This window comes from Nicotiana tabacum, chromosome 6, assembly GCF_000715075.1.
Source record: "Nicotiana tabacum cultivar K326 chromosome 6, ASM71507v2, whole genome shotgun sequence".
In the NCBI taxonomy this organism is placed as follows: domain Eukaryota; kingdom Viridiplantae; phylum Streptophyta; class Magnoliopsida; order Solanales; family Solanaceae; genus Nicotiana; species Nicotiana tabacum.
This window is the reverse complement of record NC_134085.1, coordinates 163,181,996-163,198,103: the sequence shown is the minus strand read 5'-3', so window position 1 is coordinate 163,198,103 and position 16,108 is coordinate 163,181,996. Positions and strand designations below refer to the sequence as shown.

Below are 16,108 nucleotides of genomic sequence, written 5' to 3'. Positions count from 1 at the left end.
AAATTTAGTTGGCTTTTTTCACTTTTAGCCCATGTCAAAAATTATTTATTATTTTCGGTTAAATATTTGATTCTCTGTTGACTTGAATTAGTTATCGATTTAGTTTTTATTATAATATAATAATATTGTTACTGTTTAAGTTGATTGACTGCAATGGTTAAAATGATGAAGAGTTGAACAGTTTTGCCATTGCATCTTCGATAATTCACACATTTATTGCTAGCATTGATTATCATTAAGTCTAAGTTGGGCATAGTCACATGACACTGTTGGAGGCTTGTTTCCTCCTTACTTTCATGCTACAAATGTTAGCAGGGCGGGTTTAATAGAATGATATCAGATTCAATTGAACTCATAATTTTTGATGTCGCGAATTTTAAAATTATAATAAATAGTAAATATGCTCATAATTTTAAAAGTATAATGAGTTCAACGCTAAAAATCTTAAAGGTTGAACCATAGAATTTAAATCATGAATGTATTATGTTAGTTAGGCAAACAAAGGGAGGAAATTGGGGCAAACACACTCCGTATTTCACATGGAAACAGTTGAACCAGTATAAAACAAACATAAAAAAAAATTTGATCATTTTTACAAAGAAATCACACACTATCGACATTTAAATTCGATTTTTATTATAACATGAAAATGAACAAAGAAATAAGTAGAGTACAAGATTAATGAAATTGGATTAGTTTGACAAACATCCAATAAATGCATTGTCTGGGGCTTAATTTCTGGTTAATTGTATCTGGAGGCCATTGACCAAACGAGCAGATGGAAAGAAAGACATCCGATCTTCTTTCAGTTGCTTCCACCTATAAATTCAGTAAGGTTTCAATTTGTTAATTCAAATTCATACTTAATCAATAGCGGAATTTTGAAGGAATTAAATTGGTCTTGCATTCCATCTAATATGGGGCGAAATTAAAAGATTGTCAGATTTACAAGTGGTAATTGAAATAGCCACCGTTTCAAAAGTAATCGAAATTTAGCCACTTTTTATGTAAAGTTAAATCTAAACGAAAACACTATTCAAAGTCCGGAAAATATTCCAGCATAATATACTGGGTTCCAGTATAATATACTGGACTTCCAGCATAACATAATATACTAGAGTTCCATAATATATGATGGAAGTTCATCCACATGTGCTCCAATCTCCAGTATATTATGCTGGAAATTTTTGGTGTTGCAGCAAAATAGTGGCTATTTTTCAATAACTTTGCAAATGCTGACTATTTTTCAATTACCAATCCGAAAACTGGCTAGCCCGTACTATTTTCACTCAAATATGTCATTTTTGCTTTTTCATTAAAACCTTCTTTTCCTTCATTTAGATAAAGGTTTCATAAATTGGTCATTTTTATTCCAAAAATTTGATTTATATTTTCAAACCAAAAAAGTACATATTTGCCATAATAAGAAATAAAAACTACTATAGTCTCCTCATTATATTGAAAGTTCTTTTTTTTTCTCAAAAATGATTGTTAAGAAAATCTCCCCATTATAGTTAGTTTAAACTTTCAATTTATCTTCTTTTAAGAGATAATTTTACTTATCCATTTGAAAACATTATGTGAACAAAGGGACACATTTAATTGTTGAAATGTGTAACCAATTTATCTAAAAGTTTAAACGGTTTAAAAAACACTCTTTTGTTTTTGTTTAACCCTTATTTATGTATTCTCTGTAGTTATTAAACTATATGATGTTTATGTCTCTGAAAAGAACAAATTAAATGAAATTTGGACAAATATGAACATATATATGTACTAGTTGGAGTACAAAATCAGTTCCTTGCTTTCTTTTTATTAGTTTAGCAATATTATTGTTGTTTCATATTGCGAAATTGTGTTATCAAAACATGCAGCTTTAATTGTATTACAAGATTAAATCAATTTAAGCAACAATTCTTTCAGAATTACTCTATCCTAACGTTAATGTATTATACTTCGTTTGAAGTCTTAAACAAGAATTTGAAAAGATGTCGTAAAAGTTGCTGACTGAAGTAGAAATATTTTGTTTTCTAGAATAAATATGTTATTTTCCGAAAAAAGGTTAAAAAATTAATCAAAGGTTTGTTTCTAAACACAATTCTTTCAACACACAAAATCAAAATTCATCTTCAAACACACATCATTTTCCACAAAATTACAACAACAAAAAAAACTATTTTTTTAAATTCAAATGTTAATTATGAAGATTTTGCAATAAATAACGTCCGAGATTTGTGAATATATTTACTGAAAATAATAAGAGCAGTGAAATGCCTACCTGTAAGTAGTGACAAAGTAATGAAGAAATAGTGCGATTTGAAGGCGGGCCAATTCTGCACCAGGACAAAAGCGTCCTCCTCCTCCAAATGGGGCGAAAAATGGGCTATTTCTCCAATTTCTCTTTTCCTTTTATTGCAATTATGATTTCACAAAAGAATAATTATTTCAGTAGCACATATATGTCATTAGCACATAAATCAATTTACAAAGCCCCCCAAAAAACTGGTTGAAACTCTAGCTATTGGTTAAATGGCTAACCTGGTTTTCAGGATCCATCCATCTCCAAGGGTTGAAAATTCTAGGATCATCATAGATGTTTTCATTTAGATGCACTGCTGAGAGAAATGGTACCACAAAACAGCCTTTTGGGATAACATAATCTACATATAGATAGAAAAACAAAAAGTAAGTGACATATGGTACTATCTGAGAGCCTTTAAGCAACGGTAAAGTTGTCTTCGGTCACGGGTTCAAGCCGTAAAGACAGCCACTAATGCTTGCATTAGGATAGATTGTCTACGTCACATCTTTTGTGATGCCCTTCCCTGAACCCTGCGTGAACACATGATGTCTTGTGCACCGGGCACCTTTTTTAAACTATTAGTATATGATAATAGTTGAAGCCATGAAGGCATGTCCTAGGATTATTATGTTCAGCTTGTTGTATAGTGTAAATTACCTTATATAAAAATTTAAACCATTAGAGGGGCACATGCAAGACTGGTGACTACTTTTGAGACCATGTTAAATTGCATAAAACGCTTCATCTGAAAGTTTAATCTATTAGGAAGATAAATTTTGTTTTTCTAATTTGGGTTTACAAAATTTTCTTGCCGATAATGATTTTGTGAAAACATGAATAAATAGATTGAGAATAAACTAAGCATCATACCTTCATATACAACATCGTTGGTGGCTTCTCGCATCAACCATATTGCAATACCTCCAACCCGAAGTGTTTCATCTGTTACCTGCCAATAAAAGTTGTTTCAGAAATCAAAATTAAGCTGCTGGAGTATTTTTTTTCTTTTTGGGGTGGGGGTGGGGGGTGGGGGGTTTATGAAATCCAAAAGAGTACTTACACATTGAGTAAAAGGCATGGATTTGTAATCTTGCCAAGTGAGCATCTCCTCCTCAGTATCAAAGCTACCCTTCTGACTTCTTGTTATGCTCTCTTGCTCATCCTATCCTTATGGACACAAGGTAAAAATGAAAAACAATTGGCTTAGACAGCTACGACTTTGTAAATGTTAGTGTTCATTTACATCCCTACGGTTCATATATATTATTTTTTTTCTTTAAAGTTTTTGCGTACCCCTCAAGATAAATATTTCATGCCGTTAAAGTTTGTCTAAATTACCCTTTATCTAATAAATTTCTTTACTCAATTAATGACCCACTAATATATTAGAGCAATAAAGATGATTTGGAAAGAAAAAAATTCATGTTTTAGTAAAGTGTTTATTTATATTATTAATCCGTGTAGCTCTATATATCACTGAGCACCGTAGTGATAATACATTGATAAAATATGCAACAAAAAGAAATTAGGCTTATTTTTGTACAATGGAGTGTAAATTATGTACCTGTAATTGTTTCATGGCCTTAGGACATTGAGTAAGGAAGTAAACAGCAAATGCCATTGTCTTAGCTGTGGTCTCATTTCCAGCAAACAAGAGGTTTATAATGAAATCAGCAACTGCATTATCTGGTAAGCTTTCTTCCTCTAGCAGTCTATATATCACACCATTCCCATTTCCAGCTGATGGTTCCCTCCTGTGTTTCTCAATAATCTTGTTTATCTTCATTATAATATTCTCTCTTGCCTATTCAATTAACATAACAGACGCTTCATCATTCTATTGTGGCCTTTCAACTAATATATTATCTTAAAAAGTAACATTAATTCAATCCCCCACAAAATATATATATACTACTAAAAGTTTTACAACAATTTATATTATTAGTATGTACTACTATAAATTATGGAGAAAAAATGTCTACACTTGCAGTTTGTTTGTCACGGAAAGTATTTTGGCGAAAAAATAAGTCATTTTCTGGTATTAGTTGCGAGAAAATATTTTTTATGAAAACAACAATTTCCACCAAAAGGGAAAAATAACTATCCTCATTTTTTTGGGTGGAAGTCATTTTCTTTCACAATTTTCTTAAATTCATACTACTATTATAACCAACACTTAGACATTATTATCAATCTTTATATAACTTACATCAAAAAAGTATCTAGGTACCTAATATTATCATTTTTTTGAAAAATATTTTCCACTCTATAATCAATCACTAAAATACACACTTAATATGGTAAGACCTGACTTATTTTTACCTGCATAGCAGTATGGTAAGCAAAACCAGGCATATTGATTGGAACGGAAAGGCATCCATCCACAAAATCAGAGAATAATTGAGCCATCTCATTCACCTCTGATTCATTTGACACTCCCAGCAGTTGATTAACCATCAAATTAATGGCCAGCTGAAATGTTTTGTAATTTCCATTAAATAAAAAGATAAAACACATAATGAACTTAGTATGAAAAAGGTTCTAATTAGCAATAACCACTAAGGATTATCGTGAGATGGATAAGATTAATCCTCCCTTAACCAAAGGTTTTGGAATCGAACTCTAAGCACGGAATAAATCCTACCTCCTTTAATGGGACTTACGAGCAGATGCAGACCTAAATTTGAAGGTTGCTGGTGCACTTTTGTATTCAACCAAAATCTCCTTTATGTATCGTGTGCCGCTACTAATATATATACTCCCTCCGGTCCGCTTTAATTGACTTTTTAGCTTTTTTTTTTTTTTTTGTGATCCACAATATTTGATTTTTCCAGACATCAAGAAGGAATTAACTTCTTTTTTTCGAAAGCCGCCCTTGGAGTTTGTTATAGTTCCAATGAACAAATTAAGGTTAATATAGTCAAGTTCATTACTCCTATTAATTAATGCTAAAAGGTGGATCCTTAATATACGTGAAAACATCCAAAAAATCAATTAAAGTAGACCGGAGAGAGTATTAGTACTATTTTTAAAGATATATACATGTATAGATGACATTTTTTCCGAACTTTTCGGGTGCCGGTGACCCCACGATACAACATATGTTCGCCTCTGCTTACAAGGCAACTCCAAATTAGTTAGGACCCCAATATGGTGCCAGACACCGGGTGCGAAACCAAAAAAAAATTAACATACCTTTCTGCAAACATCTTGGAGAAGAATAACCTCATTATCTTGAAAATTATTCAAGGTTTGTTGAATAACCCTTTGTATATCCTGCAAGAAATGGAACTTAAGCTTGTCCAGTCTCATCATATTAGAGGCAATAGAGTGAAGTTTTCTTTGCTGTTCTCCTTGTGCTGTGATCACCCCATTTTTCCCAACTAAATCTCTGAATGATTTTGGATAACTTGATTTAAATAGCTTCCCTTCATTTTGCATTACAAATCTGTTAAAAGCAGGGTCTACTGATACTACAGCCCATTTACCATGTAAACTACATGAGAATATTTTCCCATACCTGTGAATACATAAGATTTATATAAGAACTGAGGATTTGGCTCCCGTTTGGACATAAATTTTATTTATTTTTTTTAAAAAAAAGTTTGAAAATATTATTTGTTCATGAAATTTGATAAGTTTTTGAAAAATTTTAAAGAATAAATTACGAGTTCCAAAAACTAGTTTGTGCTAGTTTTTAGGTGAAAATTTTTATTCAGCTCGCAAAACTTCAAATACATGTCCATACACAACTTCGACTTTCAAAACCTATTTTTTCACCGACCTTCAAAAACTTTTATGTTCAACTTTCAACCAAATCTATATTCAAACGCCGGCTTGGTTCGAAGAAATCCAAGAATTCAAGAAAAAGAAGGGTTTTTTTATGACTTACTTTTGAACTTGTTTTTCAACAAAACAAGGGGGATGAGAACTGGCAACAGCATTGTACCAGTTAAAGCTGTCACCAATAATTGGCCAGCCTCTTCTACCTGGAGGGAACTTTGCATTTCCTTTTTTAGATTTTCCCTTCTTGTATTTGATGAAGACAAGAAAAAACAGAGTGCAGATTATTAACACCCAAAAGTCTGAATAAATTTCCATAGATTAACAGAAGGAATGAGACAGTGTAAGAGAAAGAACCATCTGCTAATGATAAGGAAGAGTTGAATGGAAGTTGACATACATAATTATTAGCTTAAGTCTAACAGAAAATTCTCTCCTTTAATATATTATTAATATAATATTAATTAAATAATTAATGGGAAAATGAAGCCAGAAACAAACAAAAGAGGGTGGTGTGAAGGGCAAATAAGCGTTCGTTGACCCAAGATTTGTAGTCCCACGTCTGTAAGTATTATTTGCAGCTTTAAGTAATGAATTTCACATTACATAATTGTTTGGAGAATGACAAAATTAAATTATTTTTCTTATGTTTTGTCAACTCATAGTTAGTTCTGTTATTAAAGAATCTATTTTTCACATTCTTTTGCTGTTAGATATGATACCATTCTTTCAGTTATAATCTTAGCTTCGGATTTTATTTTATTTCTTAAATTAAAATGATAATCCGCCTAGATCTCTTTTCAACTGGGATTTGCTTTGTTTTTTCCCCTTGTTATTTTTCAAGCAGAGTTTAATAATTTGGACTCAAGTTAGCTGTGATTTATTGTCATGTATCTATATATTTATCATAGTTTAGTCTGAAAATTTTCCATTTTTGTAGCCTGCAGATCTCAGAACTGTCGCTTAATATATCATTTTTTTGGTATTGGGAATACTAACATATATTGGTAATAAAAGAAATTAATTTAAGCATAAAGTCTTTCCTCTCTCTGATCTAATAGATTTTTTCCTTTTAGGGCAGGAGGATGAGGACACGAACAGCGGGGCAGTCTGATGCTCCAAAATGTACCTTTGTAACAAAGATTCAAAATGGTGTATTTTCTTTTTGGTCCGTTCCAAAAAGAATGATTTCTTTTTAAATTTGGTAACAATTTAGTTTAAATTTACAATTCTATCCCTAACGAGAAGCTTTTATAACCACACAAATACTCTGACCCCTTTTTGGCTTGTTTAGGATCACAAATTTCAAAAGTCTTTTTTTTTAAACTTCGTGCCTAGTCAAATAATTTTATATAAATTGAAACGGAAGGAGTAGTAGATTTTTTGTAATGTTTTTCTATTGCATGTAAAAAATATTTAATAGTGTATAATTTAATCGTTTCAATAAGTTATATATTTTTCTATTCAATACATACTTAATGCAAGCACGCACTTAAACTTTAAATAATTTGATTCTGCAAGTACTTTTAAAAAATATGGTGTACGAACCAATTTGTGCACCTCAATTACTATGTTAGGTGCTTGCTACTTTTCATTAGATCTCAGTAACTTTGGCTGCTAAAGCGTAGGCGAATGAGATAAAAACATATAGCGTTTTTTTGCTTGGCTGTAATCTAAAATTTGGTCTTTTCTACGATTTTTACCACTTCATTGACCGTTACACCGCACATTGGATATAATTGTATAGACACAAAATATTCTTTTAACATGAGTCGATAAAAATGAAGATTTTCAAAGACCAGGTGAGAAAGCTTTTAAGTTGGAGAAAAGTTAGATAATATGCTCCAATTTGAGTTGTCTAATCTGATTTGTTTAATTTTGTTCAGCCAATCTTAAGAGCTAAGACCCATTCTTTTGACTAACTTTCTTTAATTTTATCTCTTCCCTTCCAAGTATTGTGACCTTTGGTTGTTTTTAAAGGCTCGAGGTTTGGACTAGTCAAGTCTATGTCGAGCCCCATAAATATTTAAAATGGATGACAATGCTTTGGATCACTGGCTTTGCCATTAAATGTTTGATGAGAGTTGTTTTTACTTTGTTAGGAACAAGCCCGACATATGCTAATAGAAAAAGGAACTTGTTGAATCTTTCTTGGCAAAAGATGAGGCGATGACTTTGAGATAAAAAATTTATGAACCACTATAATAGTCAACGTCCTAGGGACAGAAAAGCAACACTAGAAGCCTAGATTTCTGGCACTTTTGTACACAGATGTAGTAGTATTTGTTATTAATCGTTTTAACTATTGTCAAACTTATTGTTTTATTATGTTGTTGAAAGTTAATGTGACTTTAATTGTTCAAAACCCTTCGTAGTTTTATAGTTTTATAGACTTTAATAAGACTTGGAAAAACCGATTACCGATTAACGCTTCCGCTTCAAGATAATGGATTCCGCTTCAGGTATGTTTTCTATAACGATTTTGTATAAGATTATCATGTTCAAGATCCTGGAATAAATTAAGTTTATGCTTACATGCAGTGGCGGATCCATGATTTTAAAGTTATGGGTGCTCGCCGATAAAAACTTCAAAAGAAAAGAAAAAATGAATTTACTTATGGGTGCTCGCTTAATATTTATCTAAATATTTATAAGGTTGCCTATATAAATTTATTAATATGGTCAAAATTAATGGGTGCTTAAGCACCCACAACTCCCTACGTGCAAGCCTAGATTTTGAAGGGATAATCTTCGTAAACAAATTTTACATATTTGTGAACCGCTTCAGAAATCATGTGCTATCTTCGGCAATTAGAAATTTTTTTTCTTTATTTTAAACTTTCAATCATGATTGCTGGATTCTAAATCTTGGTTGATAGATGATAAAATAATAAATAAATCAAAAGACAAACAACTGCAAGTTCTTCTAAGTCTTAACTGTAATTGTCGTTGATGATCTCTTTCCGAATAACAAAAGTCCAAACCAATATTATCCAGTGTTGTTCACTGTTTTAATTGGTTAAAACTTGATGTGTGTTATTATTCTTCAAAAGTGGCTTGAAAATATTTTTCCAGTATAGAACAACTTTGGTGTCAGAAGTTGCGTTAATGTGCAAGAATTTGATGAAACATGAATATTGTTAATGATGCCCTAATGTCACGATTCAGTTTAAACCCACTAACTTTTGCCCAATAAATTTAGTTTCGCCAATCCTAGTAAGGAGCTAATTAATAATTGCGGAGAGTGATTTTAGGTCCTTCCAGTATGACATAATTAATTTTCTTGGGCCATGAATAATTTGTTTTGGCTATTAAGTTGGTGAAGCCATTTATTATTTATTTTATGTATGTGATTAATGCTTATATAGTTTGTTAGTCAACAAAGTGATCAAACTAGATTGTTTTAAATATTCACATGCATAAAATATTCTGATATTTATTTTATGTATGCATTTATGTTTATATAATTTGTTAGTCGCCAAAGTGGTCAAACTAGTATGTTTTAGAAATATGCATACATAAAATTATAGTTTATTCATAAAATTAATAAAATAATTTAAGAAATAGTGGATAAATTAATTTTTGTTATTGCTAGAACTTAAGGATTTACCCAAAGGTGCATCAATTATTTTATGAATAGTGAATATGATGAGGGAAATAATATTCTTAGTCAAATATATATTGTCTGTCCAAAGATGGCATATATATTTGGTTAAAAATACTTAATTACCTATTAAGACTAAATGAAATTTAAATTGTGATAGTGTGTCGTAGTATTTAACCAAAGGAGAATTGTGATATGTTTTAACTGTTTTATTGAATCCATATTGAATTGTGAGTGTGTGTTATCTATTTTGCAGCTATTCCTTTTCATTCGCTTGCTTTGTCTGTTACTGTGTTCAATGGATTGAACTTCTCTGAATGGCGTGAACAAGTCCAATTCCACTTAGGTGTGATGGATCTTGACTTGGCTCTGCTGAATGATAAGCCCGCTAACATTACTAATTCGAGCATTGTGGATGAGAAGTCTTTCTATAAAGCATGAGAACGCTCTAACAGGCTAAGCCTTATGTTTATGCGAATAAATATTGCCAACAACGCTAAGAGTACTATTCCACAAACAGAAAGTGCCAGGGAATACCTGAAGTTTGTGGAAGAACGTTTTCGTTCTGCAGATAAGTCTCTTGCTGGTACACTAATGGCTGAACTCATGACTATGAAGTTTGATGGGTTGCGTAGTATGCAAAACCATATCATCGAGATGACTAACATTGCAGCAAGACTTCAGACCTCGGGGATGAAAGTGGATGACTCCTTCTTGGTTCAATTTATTCTAAATTCGTTACCTCCTGAGTATGGACCTTTTCAAATTAACTATAACACTATTAAAGATAAGTGAAATGTTAGTTAATTGTCCGATATGCTTACTCAGGAGGAGTTAAGACTGAAGAAACAAGGGAGTCATTCAATTAACCTCATGGGTCAAGGAGCTGGTAAAGGACTTAAAGTGAAGGCCAACAAGTTCAAGAAGAAGAAAGCATCTGCTAAAGCTTAACAGGATGCTAACAAGGAACATAAGGCAGATACGTGTCGTTTTTGTAACAAGAAAGGACACTATCAGAAAGATTGTCTGAAACGTAAAGCTTGGTTCGAAAAGAAAGGTACAATTAGTGCTTTTGTATGTTTCGAATCAAATTTAGTAGAAGTTCCTAATAATACTTGGTGGCTTGATTCTGGTGCAACTGCTCATGTATCTACTACGTTGCAGGGATTCCTTACGATCCAAACTACAAATCCAAATAAGGATTTCTTGTTCATGGGAAATCGTATGAAGGCTCCAATTGAAGGCATAGGGACTTATCGTTTGATCATGGAGACTGGACGTCACCTTGATCTATTACAGACTCTTTATGTACCTTCGATTTCTAGGAATTTGATTTCTCTTTCGAGACTTGATGTTTCTAGATTTGATTTAAAGTTTGAAAATGGATGTTTCAATTTATATAAGAATGCTATTTTTTATGGTTCTGGTTTTCTTAGTGATGATTTATATAAATTGAAACTCGATATTGGTTTTTTTGAATCCCTTCTAACTATTCAACATAATGTTGAAATTAAACGTAGTTCACTAGATGAAAGTTCTGCTTACTTGTGGCATAGACGTTTGGGTCATATATCCAAAGAAAGGTTAGAAAGATTAGTAAAGAATGAGATTCTTCCGAGTCTAAATTTTACTGATCTTACTATATATTTGGATTGTATTAAGGGAAAGCAAACCAAGCATAGTAAGAAAGGTGCCACAAGAAGCACCTAGGTTCTTGAAATTATACACACCGATATTTGTGGACCCTTTGATGTTCCATCTTTTGGTGGAGAGAAATATTTTGTCACTTTTATCGATGATTTTTCACGTTATGGATACATCTATTTGCTGAAAGAAAAATCTCAAGCAACCCTCAAGGTATTTGTTAATGAGGTTGAAAGGCAATTAGATAGAAAGGTGAAAGTCATTAGGTCAGATAGAGGTGGTGAATATTATGGAAAGTATAATGAATCAGGACAATGTCCAGGTTCATTTGCAAAGTTCCTCGAGGAACGTGGCATATGTGCACAATATACTATGCCAGGAACATCTCAACAAAATGGTGTTGCAGAAAGGCGTAATCGAACACTTATGGATATGGCTAGAAGCATAATAAGTAATTCCTCATTACCCAAATCATTGTGGATGTATGCTCTTAAAACCGCTGTATATTTATTAAACAGGGTTCCTAGTAAGGCAGTTTCAAAGACCCATTTTGAACTGTGGACCGGAAGTAAACCTAGTTTAAGACACCTGCATGTTTGGGGTTGCCCAGCGGAAGCTAGAGTTTATAATCCACAAGAAAAGAAATTAGATTCTCGAACAGTAAGTGGTTACTTTATTGGTTACCCATAGAAATCTAAAGGGTATGTGTTTTACTGTCCAAACCATAGTTCGAGAATTGTTGAAACCGGTAATGCAAGATTCATTGAAAATGGTGAAGTTAGTGGGAGTGTTGAAAAGCAAAGTGTAGAAATTAAAGAGGTTAGGGTCAATATTCTATTACCCATAAATGTGCCTACTTCCACACAAATACCAAATATTGTTCCAGTTGTTGAAGAATACTTTGACAACACCGAGCAACATTTGGATGAAACACTTCATGAAGAAAGTAACTCACAAATATCTGACACAAATGAACCACAAGAAATGCCATTAAGAAAATCTCAAAGAGTTAGAAAAACGGCTATTTCGGATGATTACGTGGTTTATTTGCAAGAGTCAGATTTTGACATTGGTATTAATAAGGATTCGTTTCATTTTCACAAGCCATGGAAATTAATGAGTCTGACAAATGGATTGATGCCATGAAGGAAGAGTTAAAATCCATGTAATACAATAAAGTCTGGGATCTTGTTGAATTGCCAGAAAGTTCTAAAAGAATCGGGTGTATATGGGTCGTTAAGACCAAACGCGATTCAAATGGAAATATTGAGAGATACAAAGCCAGACTTGTTGCCAAGGGTTATACTCAGAAAGGAGGCATTGATTATAAAGAGTTCTTTTCGCCGGTCTCAAAGAAGGACTCATTTAGAATTATTATGGCTTTGGTAGCTCATTATGATTTAGAGTTACACCAAATGGATGTGAAAACTATCTTTCTTAATGGAGGCCTCGAGGAGGAAGTTTATATGGACCAACCAGAGGATTTCGAAACTAAAGGAAAAGGTCAAATGGTGTGTAAATTGAAGACGTCAATATATGGACTTAAACAAGCCTCACGACAATGGTATATAAAGTTTAATGATACCATAACGTCTTTTGGATTTGTGGAAAATACCATTGATCGGTGTATATAGCAAAAGATCAGTGGGATAGTACTATATGTTGATGATATCCTACGTGTTGCTTATGATTTAAGCATATTGCGTGAGACTAAAGATTTTCTCTCTAAGAATTTTGAAATGAAAGATATGGGTGAGGCATCCTATGTGATAGGAATAGATATATTCCGTGATCGAAAAAGTTCTAGAGAGATTTAATATGAACAATTGTTCAGCAGGAATTGTTCCAATTCAAAAGAGGGACGAATTTAGTCTCATGCAATGCCCTAAGAATGATGTAGAAAGAAAATAAATGGAATCAATTCCTTACTCTTCAATTGTTGGTAGTCTGATGTGTGCTCAGACTTGCACAAGATCGGATATTAGTTTTACGGTCGGAATGCTAGGAAGATGTCAAAGTAACCCAGGAATTGATCGCTAGAAAGCTGCAAAGGAAGTTTTGAGGTACCTGAAAGGAACGAATGATTACATGTTCACGCATAAGAGATCCAAGCATTTGGAAGTTGCTGGCTACTCGGATTCAGATTTCGTTGGATGTATTGACACTAGAAAATCCACGTTTGGTTATTTGTTCCAATTAGCTGAAGTCGCAATATCGTGGAAGAGTGCCAAATAGTCTATCATTGCTACATCCACGATGGAAGCAGAATTTGTGGCATGTTTTGAAGCCACAATTCATGCATTATGGATGCAAAATTTTATTTCAGGACTTGGGGTTGTCGACACCATTACCAAGCCGCTAAAAAATTACTGTGATAATTCTGTAGTAGTATTTTTCTCCAAGAACAATAAGTACTCCAAAGGTGCCAAACATATAGAGTTAAAGTACTTTACCGTCAAGGAGGAAGTTCAGAAATAAAGAGTGTCACTTGAGCATATTAGAACTGATCTCATGATTGTAGATCCGTTAACGAAAGGTTTATAGCCAAAGATATTTAAAGAACATGTACATAGAATGGGTCTTGGCTGCATTTATGATTGATGTATTTATGATGTTTTGACACTCTAAGATCATTTATGTGTTTCTAATATACATTAGTAATTTCTTGTTTCTCATAATGGTGTACACATTACTATTTTGAGATATTACAGGATAAGTCTCAATGAGAAATTACTGTGGACCATAATATTTTATAGCTTATGTACCTGGTACGATGAATTGCTAATGTTGTAGTATGTGGAAGGGAGTATGTAGACATATTATATATATAACCGCCATAACTCACGTTTAGTAGTTTATCGTATTATGGTATTTATGATGGACATTATAGAAGAGATTTATTTATGCGCAACTAATGTCCCTATATTAAATATTAATATTATGTGATTATTGGGCCAAGTAGGAGAGTGTAAGTTATTTCCTACGTGTATATATGGCACAATAAGATTAGGCCCATAATTAATATTTAATTAATGAGCAAATCTCATCCGTCCGATCGGTTACTTGATGGACGTACCAGATTAAATAAGAACCTCTATAAATTGGTCCCCTCCCCACCTATTAGGGTTACCGTATTTTTATTCTCTTCCATCACTAAAGTCGGCGGCAACGTAAAGTTAGGGCAAGGGGCGAGAAACCGATTACCGATTAACGCTTCCACTTCAAGATAATGGATTACGCTTCAAGTATGTTATCTGTAACGATTTTGTGTAAGATTATCATGTTCAAGATCCTGATGTAAATTAGGTTTATGCTTACAAATGGAACATATGCCATCTAAGCAAATTTAATGTGTTTGGACTAGAAAAGGATTATGGTTTTGTATCATATTGTGTTTGCTTAATTTTGTTGGGATGAAAATTATTTACACACACAAATTCCTTTAGAGATAAAACTCCTCTAATTTGAACGATTGATAATCTCCCTCTTCATATCTCAATTTGATTTTTTGCCTATTTAACCCTATAGATTATCAATTTTTTTCTTTTTCTCATTGGTTTAAGTTGGAGTATTTTTATGGGAAAATTTCGTAAAATTTGCACGGGGCGTCCTATTTGAACGCCCCCATTAAACCTATACCCACTTTTTAAAAATTATTTAACCTATACCCTAATTTTTACAACTTCAGGCGCCTCCTTCTTCCTGTTACCCGTGCGCTCCTTTCTTCCTCCTTTCTTTTCTACTCTTTATTTTATTCTTCATTTTTTCTAATTTATAGTATATTTTACTTGCTCATAGTAACTATATTGATCATCCAAAGAAGTTCACTGTTGAGGAAGCAAGAAGCTAACATTGTTAAAGCTACTGCAGAATTTAAATTTCTATCCCTAAATTCATAGTTTTGTATTCAATAGGTGTTCAGATTGTTAGGGAGATGGGAGGAAGAAGAAGCACATCTTTACATTAGATTATAGTTGGGAGTTGGGACTTATGTCTAGATATAGGGAAAACTTTAGCTAAAACATGCTGAAGTTCAGCAAATATAGAACAAAACTTCAGCTAGTAGAATGCTTAAGTTCAACAATTACAAATAAAAACTTCAGTCAACACTAAGTTTACGCGAAAAACTTCAGCTAAAACATGCTGAAGTTCAGCAAATAGAGAATAAACTTCAGCTAGTACGACTGTAAGACAAAAACTTTAGCTTATTTAGTGCTGAAGTTTTTACAAATGAACTAAAGAACTTCATCATCTTCTGCTGAAGTTTTTGAAAATGCTTTACGACAAAACTATTGAATCCAGGACAAAACTTCAGCTAAAACATGCTGAAGTTCAACAAATAGAGAACAAAACTTCAGCTAGTAGAATGCTTAAGTTCAGCAATTACAAACAACTTCAGGCCCGTCTACTAGAATGCTGAAGTTTGCGTGATTGTCTTTGCTGCTTCAGGCCCGTATGCCTGAAGTTTACGCGAAAAGTGGGTACGCTTGCAATTTTTTTGCAAAGCGGGTATGAGTTAAAACGTGACCCAAAAAGCGGGTATAGATGCAAATCCCCCGAAAATTTCACATAAGAATAACTGGGCTTCCCACTTTTCAAATTTATAGCTCATATTTCAATTTACAATCAACTAGCCCAAAAATAATATGCTAAGATTCAACATCCAACTCCAATAGGTTCTCAAAATTACTATTTAATTTTTTAAAAAGATTGCACAAACTTTTAAGTTAATTTTCGAATCAGTAACTGTGACTCAAATATTAGTTCAACAAACC

At 32.7% G+C, this 16,108-nt stretch overlaps 1 protein-coding gene across 1 annotated transcript; it reads right to left on the bottom strand.

Moving 5' to 3' along the window:
- Positions 1-539: 539 nt before the first annotated feature.
- LOC107811473 (abietadienol/abietadienal oxidase) lies at positions 540-6,469 on the bottom strand. The gene is made up of 9 exons (XM_016636404.2): positions 6,195-6,469; positions 5,498-5,822; positions 4,625-4,774; positions 3,867-4,106; positions 3,363-3,464; positions 3,173-3,251; positions 2,539-2,660; positions 2,279-2,406; positions 540-819 (listed from the first exon to the last, which is right to left on the bottom strand). Exons 1-9 carry the CDS (start codon positions 6,401-6,403, stop codon positions 732-734), a joined length of 1,443 nt encoding a protein of 480 aa, XP_016491890.2. The 5' UTR covers positions 6,404-6,469; the 3' UTR covers positions 540-731.
- Between the last annotated feature and the right edge of the window lie 9,639 nt (positions 6,470-16,108).

Bases quoted from the DNA above. Each gene is read 5' to 3' on its own strand.
- LOC107811473 (XM_016636404.2), bottom strand. From the start codon at position 6,403: ATGGAAATTTATTCAGACTTTTGGGTGTTAATAATCTGCACTCTGTTT. The intron at 3,252-3,362 runs GTAAGTACTCTT...TTTTATTGGCAG, and splicing joins CCATGCCTTTTACTCAATGT to GTAACAGATGAAACACTTCG. The intron at 2,407-2,538 runs GTTAGCCATTTA...TTGCAATAAAAG, and splicing joins GGATGGATCCTGAAAACCAG to GAAAAGAGAAATTGGAGAAA.